This window comes from Lactuca virosa, chromosome 7, assembly GCF_052849685.1.
Source record: "Lactuca virosa cultivar CGN04683 chromosome 7, Lactuca_virosa_CGN04683_v6, whole genome shotgun sequence".
In the NCBI taxonomy this organism is placed as follows: domain Eukaryota; kingdom Viridiplantae; phylum Streptophyta; class Magnoliopsida; order Asterales; family Asteraceae; genus Lactuca; species Lactuca virosa.
In genome coordinates, this window is record NC_136432.1 from 120339010 (window position 1) to 120347653 (window position 8644).

The window sequence follows — 8644 nt, forward strand, 5'->3', positions numbered from 1 at the left end:
CTGGGCAACCCCGAGAACCCCGATGGAGATCAGACAACTCTTAGGCCTCGTTGGTTATTACAAGAGGTTCATTCAGAATTTCTCCAAGATCGCCAAGCCACTTACCGCGCTAACGCAGAAGGGTGTACCTTTCACCTGAGATACGAAACAAGAGGCTGCCTTTGAAACCCTAAAACAAGCCCTCAGCAGTGCTCCGGTGTTGTCTCTTCCAGACGAAATGGAAGATTTCATGGTATATTGCGACGCTTCCAACCAAGGGTTAGGTTATGTGCTTATGCAGCGCAGGAAGGTTATAGACTATGCATCCAGATAGTTGAAGACCCATGAGGTGAACTACACCACTCACGATCTCAAGCTGCGAATTGTGGTCTTCGCGTTAAAGATTTGGAGGCACTACCTCTACGAGACGAAGTGCACCATTTTCACAGACCACAAAAGCCTCCTGCATATCCTGAACCAGAAGGAATTAAACATGAGGAAGCGGCGATGGGTTGAGCTACTGAATGACTATGAATGTGAGATCCGATATCATCCAGGCAAGGACAATGTGGTGGACGATGCCCTAAGCAGAAAAGAATACTCGGGTCGCCGAGTAAGAACACTAAGGACGACCATCCATTCTCACTTGACTTCAAAAATCAAAGAGGCTCACCTGGAATCCTTGAAACCAGGAAACGTCGCAAACGAAGCTTTGCGTGTGATAGACAAGAACCTCACAATCAAGGATGACGGAGCCCACTACCTCATGGACTGAATCTGGACACCGAAGTTTGGTGGATTCAGAGACGTGGTCATGAATGAAGCCCACAAGACAAGATACTCCGTCCATCCGGGGTCTGACAAGATGTACCTGGATCTCAAACAACATTTTTGGTGGCCAAATATGAAAGCTGAAATTGCTACCTACGTGGGCAAGTGTCTGACTTGCGCTAAGGTAAATATAGAGTATCAGAAGCCCTCGGGACTCCTTCAACAACCGGAGATACCTGAGTGGAAATGGGAGAGAATCACAATGGATTTTATAACCAAATTGCCCAAGACGACAAACGGATTCGATGTTATCTGGGTGATACTCGATCGGTTGACCAAATCCGCCCATTTCCTGCCTATTAAGGAAACGTATAAAATGGAAAAGCTGACCCGAATCTACATAAAGGAAGTTATGAGATTACATGGCGTGCCAATATCTATTATCGCGGATAGAGATAGTAGGTTTACCTCTAGGTTTTGGCAGTCGCTACAGAGATCGTTGGGAAGCCAGCTCGATATGAGCACCGCCTACCATCCCCAGACAGATGGGAAAAGTGAGAGGACCATCCAAACATTGGAAGATATGCTAAGGGCATGTGTGATAGACTTCGGCAAGGCATGGGACGTCCACTTACCACCGATTGAATTCTTGTACAACAACAGCTATCACACAAGCGTCAAGGTCGCTCCCTTTGAGGCCCTTTATGTACGAAAATGCCGATCACCTCTCTGTTGGGTGGAGGTAGGAGACACACAATTGGCAAAGGGACTGGTACCCAACAACACTCTCACTGGGCCTGAGATTATCAGGGAAACAATTGAGAAGATCGTTTAGATCAGGGAATGACTCCAGGCATCTCGAGACCGACAAAAGAGCTACGCTGACAGACGACGGAAGCCTTTAGAATTCCAAGTCGGTGATCGCGTATTGCTAAAGGTCTCTCCATGGAAAGGGATGATATTCTTTGGAAGGTGGGGAAAGTTGAATCCAAGATACATCAGACCATTCGAAATCCTTTCCAGGATTGGTCTGGTGGCTTACAAGCTGCAATTACCACCAGAACTCATCAATGTACACCATGTCTTTCATGTGTCAAACCTAAAGAAATGCTTATCTGATGAGACTCTCGTTGTCCCGCTTGACGCGATTGAGGTGAACAAAAATCTCCATTTCGTTGAGGAACCAGTTGAAGTCATGGATAGAGAGGTGAAACGAACAAAGCAAAGTCGCATTCCCATTGTGAAGGTCCGATGGAGCGCCAAGCAAGGACCAGAGTTCACCTCAGAATGTGAAGACCAGATGAAGCAGAAGTATCCACATCTATTTCCTAGTTCTTGAGGGCTGGCTCTAGAACTAATTTCGGGACAGAATTCCCTCTAATGGGGGGATGATGTCACAACTCGAGAATTTTGGGTCAAACCAAGCGTAAGGAGTCTTGTATATTAGTGCACTTACAATGCTTATCTATGTAACCATGTTGCAATGATGTTTTATAACATACATTTGGATTTTATGTTGCAATAAGCCTTCAATGATCAATGCAAATCAAACAAGAATCACATGGTGTTAACACAAGAACTTGTGATTGTGTCAAAATCTTGAATACTTGAACTTTATGGCCATCATTTTTGGAGTTTCCTAGTAACTAGAAACATACATACATTCATGAAAACCACCCAAAACCGTTCATGAAAACCCCTTTAATTGGTCCATAGTTGGCCGTAAACACCCCCTAATGGACCAAATTTGGCCAAAAACTCCATTCTAAAACACTATAGGACCGAAATCCCCATTTTGTGAGGAGTATAGAGGGTTTACGGTCATGACTTGGCCGCAAACCCCATTCTATTGCCGCAAACACATAGGATAAGCCATGAAAAGTAGTTCCAGGGGAGTTTTCTATTCGATATTTAGTACGTCAAAGATTTACTGGGAAAAGGAATTCAGCTTTGCACCTTTATACGCAGTTCATGCCATGCTACACATCCAATTGCCTAACATGTACCCATGCCCATTCTCCTATTTGAATCACGTCCAGAGAGCATTTCCCATTCTGTTCACCAGCCCACTCCACTCTTTCCTTCTTCCAATTTCCTTCTACACTTCCAGCTTCAAGTTCAACTTTCCCTCAAGAAACTAGTTAAGTACTTCAACATCTAAGTGGTCCTTAGATTTTTGGTAAGTAGTCTCAACAACTCCTAGTGTTTTTATACCTTATTATGTGTATTTCATGTTCTTTACACACAAAAATTCGGGTGTAACCTTCTCAGGGTGTTAGAAGCTTCAAGGAGCTCATTAAGAGCATCTTAGTGTTAGGCTCACAAACTCTTCACAACACTTCAAATTCTCCACCATAAACAACCAAGGTGCGCTTCATACCCCACTATTTTCGTGTTTTTCATCCTTTGGGGGGGGGGGGAATTCAAGACAACTTTTGTTTAGATCTTTGGATATTGCATGCACTTGTGTGTTATGTAACTACTTGTGTTTGAAATGTTGATTACCTCATGCTAAAACTTCGTTAACTCGATATTTACAAGCCTCATGATGCTTGAGTAAATTTATCCTTTGGAAATTTCATGTATCATGGTTAGGGGTTGAATATGAAACAAGTTCTCAACTAAAAAGGTTCTTAATATATGTTAAAAATCCTAAAGTATATGTTAATAACATTTTTGTGCTATAAAAAGTTTTGTGGATATGTTTGTTCACTCAAAATGGTGAAAATATGGGTTACACTCCAAAATGGTTAACTTTTGGTCATATGAAATTTTAACATTTATACTTACACAACTAATAGAATATAATAAATTTCAAGATTTCTATAAGTATTTTTGTAAAAATCGTGACATGCTAGAGTCACACCAAAATAGTATATATTGTGTTACAAAACTCCTAAACTAAATTTTGGTGTGTTAAACAAACTACAAAACTTGATTATTTTACTAAAAATAATTTTTACTAGTAAAATAGTCGTAATATGTTGTCACCATTTTAATAGTTTGAATACTTAAAGGATTATGCTATTTACACAACATATATTACAAGTAGAAATTTTATTCGTATCAAGCATGGTTGTAACGACTCACATAGGGATTAACAATGTTATTTTGGATTTACGAAATTATACATTTCACTGGTTTTATAAAATATAAAACTGCGCTCATATTTTTGTACATTAATACCACCACCCCTATCTTAGGGTTTTAAGACTACAAGGTTTTCATAAAACAGGAAATATGGGATTTTCTTGGAACACACACTCTCTCTAATTACAATTAAAAGAAAACAAAGGACATACATGCAATTATTTACAGTTTTAGAACAAGACTTACAAACCATTTTTTACAGAAAATATCGGATTTACTGGAGTTTTTACAAATTATTACAATCAAACATGTTACAAAGCTTTTTATACAAATATGCTTCTGTACTCACCAACTCTTTAGTTGACGCTTTTCAAAACGACTTGTATTCTCAGGGACTCAGTGAGCAGGTATTTGGGCTATGGATTTTGGATACTGGCTACATTTTGGAACATCATATTTTATGTCACTTTTGTGTAAATTTGTGAACAAATACAATCTGTAAACAATATATGTTGGTATATTTTAAAGTATGATGTTTGGTTGCTATGTTTCATTCATATTCAATTGTTATGATACTATACATTGACGTCGTCCGCCCCCGGACGTTTCTGCCGTCCTAGTTCGGGGGTGTGACAATTAGAACTTGCAAGAAATTATTATGAATACTTACCATCGATCGGGGTTTCTTATAATAATAGTTGTCATTCAACTACTAAAATGGCCTCATATGAAGCGTTAAACGGAAGAAAGTGTCAATCACCATTGTGTTGGCTTCAAGCGAGAGAGAAGATAGTTACATGACATAATTTGATTCGTGAAATAGTAGAAAGATGGAAAGTATTTATCAAAGAATGTTAGGGCCCAAAATCGATAAAAGAGTTATGAAAACTTGAAATATCAGCTAAAATATGTGATGTAGGCTAGAAAGTATTGTTAAAAATATAACCTTAAAGATGACATTTTCAATAATATGAAAAGAGGAAAACTAAATTCTAGATATAACTGATCGTTCACAACTCTTGGATGAATTGGAAAACAATCGTATAAACTTTAGTTTTTCATGTTTTTTATTTGAGAAAATAGCTCCAGAAGAAAGTGGATTTGGTGGCAGTAAACGAGATTCAAGTACATTCAACAACCCAAAGAGATTACGTATTAAAAAACAAAAAAAGTTGAGAAGAACGGTGATAAATTGGTTCTTGTTAAATAAAAACATCTAACATATTGAAACCTCACTTGAAAAAAAAAGTTGGATATAGAAGTTGTACATGTATTTTTCAAGGGAACCATAATTCCAAGGATGGAATCGTCTTAAAGAGGAGGTAATTATATTAATTGCCTTTAATGAGTTGAATGAATTAGATATATTAATGGAGTAAAAGTTTAGAAATCATAAATTATTTTGTTATTTTTGTAAAAAATCATGCTTGACCCTTACTTAACCTATTTAAGCTCTTTTAGGATTACTTTTATAGAAAATTAATTGGTTAAAGTTTAAAGGGTTATTACAAAATCTAGTCGAGTGTGAGGACAATTTTTGGGTCAAGTAAGAGAAATTGTAATTGAAATGATCTAAAATGTACACTTTTCAAACTTATGAACCTAAGTCCCAACACTCCATTGTCGTCACCGTTTGGACGATCTGAACACATTATGGAGATCTCATAGCCGATTTGAACGGAAGTAAGAAGTTGGAGATAAATTAGGGTTTAATTGAAGAGTTCGAGATTGAATCGGCAACTAGTTTGGAAGAAACTAACCATTTCTATTTAATTTTATCCAAATCTCATCTCTTATTCTAGAAAGCTTTCAGAAATCTAAATTCATGTAGGATTTTTGTCAAGGAATATAGTTTATATGAGTATTTTTTTCTTATGATACCATTCTAGCTTAAATTTATCATTTTCAAGTTAGAATTAGATTCAAATCATGTTTTAGAGGTTTTCAAATCCTAGTATTAATGAATTTTCATTTTATGATTTAATGAATGAAGTAATGGTTGAGGTAACCAAGAATCGAGTTTTTGATGTTCAACTAAATGATGCCTTCGAGTCTTTAATGGTTCTCTAATCCTTGACAGTAATATGATTTGATATGATTTTATCCTATTACCATTGGAACTTGAATGTATTTCACAAACCTAGTTTGAATGATCAACTTGAATCATATCTAATAGTATTCAATTATTAGCTTAAGTTGATGTAACTTCTAACCAAGCTAATCAAAATTTTGAAACCATAAAACACTAGATATACATATTAATAAATCATGATTTTAATGATGGAATTAAGATGTTTAATAAGGTTTAAAACATGTATTTGAATGTTAGTAACTATGTAATATCATTAAAGTGAAACTAAAGGGTTTGGAAATGAATTCAATGTGCTTTGACAGTTCTTAGAAAATTAAACTCGAAATAGTGTAGGTCTGAAATTCCAATCGGTCGAGGGGAACTACATAGCAAAATTAACTTGGCTGAGTTTCTTTATGTTGTGAGGATATTTTCACTTTTTATCCAACTCATCTTGAATTGATTTGACTAGACTTCTAATAGTTTAAGGATATTATGAAAAGTAGAAAACAAGATGTTTATTGTAAGGAAGTTTTATCAAGATTAATATAATGTCACTAGTAATTAGTTACTTGAATTATTGTTAATTTTAGGTTACCACTAAAAGTCCAATCTAAACCATAAGTGAAGTGGTGAGCCTATACTTCTTAAGGTTAATTTACTACCCATGAAGACATGATCTTACTATTAAGTACTTACTACTTATGTAGAATTCGCGTTTTCATGAAATGCTATATGTTTATCTTATATGAATAATACTTATATAGTGGGTACATTCATGAACTTGATTCCATAAAGAGTTTTGTGAAATGAGGATAAGTTTATTGTTTTGAATAAGAGTTTTTACCGTACTTTTGTTGCAAGGTTGTGATAAAAGTTCCTAACAATAAAAATCTTATTTTCTACCTTTCATAACATCCTTAAACTAAATATATATATATATATATATATATATATATATATATATATATATATATATATAGATATATATATATATATATATATATATATATATATATATATATATACATATATATATATATATATATATATATATATATATATATATGATGTGCTCCCATAATTACTTAACAATCTCCCACTAGACCACAAATATATAAATGTACGTATAACTGTATAAGCGCTTTAATGAATGTCATCATAATATTGGTACCTTTAAACAATCTCGTCCACTAATCATAATAGTATAGGATCAAAGCGGTCTTCGTTACAATTTACGTAACTAAACCTAACAATGGTCGCATATACATATATAACTAACGACAAAGATTAAATATGATGTGTAGTTTTAAAATCTAAATAGATTTCCAACGAGTTCCTTTTTAACTTGAAGGGAGATCAAACTTCAAATAAGTGCAACTAATAATGGAGTTAACGAAATTCCTAATTTTGTATAGAAAACATAAATGTTGTTAAAAAACACATAAAGCGCCATCAAACTCCCACTAAAACCAAATATCATACCAACGTGTGTAGTATGCTCATGAAAGACCTATGGAGGTAATCCATTTATGAGCGGATCCGCTTTTATGGAGTTTTTTCATATGTGGTATATATATTTCCATTTTGCACTATTGTATTAACAGAAGGAACCTTGATGTCAATATGTTTTGACTTAATAGAACTTCTGTTATTGGAATATAACATTGCTGACTTATTATCATAACTTTAGTTGTCTTTCAATACCAATAATGTGTAGCCTCGTGATAAATTTCTGCAACCATATTCTATGCTACAAATTATGCTGCCATTATGGAAGAAGCTACCGACGTCTATCCCATGAAAAGGCTCATCATGCTAAAATGTAAAAGTATCTTGATATGGATCAATAACCATTTTGGCATCTAATATTCTTAATAAAAATGATCACCGAAACATCTGATTTCCTATAGTTGAGCATATAGCCTTTTGTTATGTATAGATATCTCAAAATCCATTTGGCTACTTTCTTATGATCCAACCTTGGGTTGCATAGATATATACTCAAAACCAGAAAGATAAATTTTCTCCCAATTAATCTGTGATACACAAAATCATCTACTGTATTTGCCTCAAAACCAAAAGAGATAAAAAAATTGATGAAAAAGGTGGCACCACGCATAGGATATCCAAAGTTGAGGTTGTTGAGTTTGTATATTCTGAATAGGAGATTGAATAACATTGTTGATCACTAAATCGTAATCTGCATACTATTGAAAACAATAATAGGAATCAAGATTGATTCCTCCTTAGGGACAATGTTTTAACCTTGTTTTTCCCCCAAAATCAACATCCTCAAATAATGTTGCTCTATCCAAAATGCAAGGTCAATATCCATGCAATTGAGAACTAACATAATGCCATCATTCCATTCCTTAAAGTTAATCTCATTGAGTATATGAATCCTAAATGTGATCAATGTTAGCAGACATAATACCATAATTCAAATTTCTTGTTTTTAGAATATAAGCAAATCTATTTTTATGCTATTTTTATGCTCATTAATCCATAAACCGTAATCAATAAATTCAATTTATGACATCTTTACAAGGTATCAACACAACATTAATTTCAAGTCTTTGGACAATAATACTAACTTCCAAGAGATATCCTTGGTTTAGAGATAAACATTGACCATAAATCATGTCAATTAACAAGCCCCTCTTTGGATTGACTTATTAATCACACGGAATCAAAAAATCACCATATGTTTATCATCATATATATGTTTAT

At 34.7% G+C, this 8644-nt stretch overlaps 1 protein-coding gene across 1 annotated transcript; it reads left to right on the top strand.

Annotated features, from left to right (window-relative positions):
* Positions 1 to 1705: 1705 nt before the first annotated feature.
* Positions 1706 to 2089, top strand: LOC145127086 (uncharacterized). The gene has a single exon (XM_079062331.1). The coding sequence runs from the start codon at positions 1706 to 1708 to the stop codon at positions 2087 to 2089; it is 384 nt and encodes a 127-aa protein (XP_078918457.1).
* The last annotated feature ends 6555 nt before the right edge of the window (positions 2090 to 8644 follow it).

Excerpts from the sequence above, each read along its gene's own strand:
- LOC145127086 (XM_079062331.1), top strand. The coding sequence starts at position 1,706 with ATGATATTCTTTGGAAGGTGGGGAAAGTTGAATCCAAGATACATCAGA.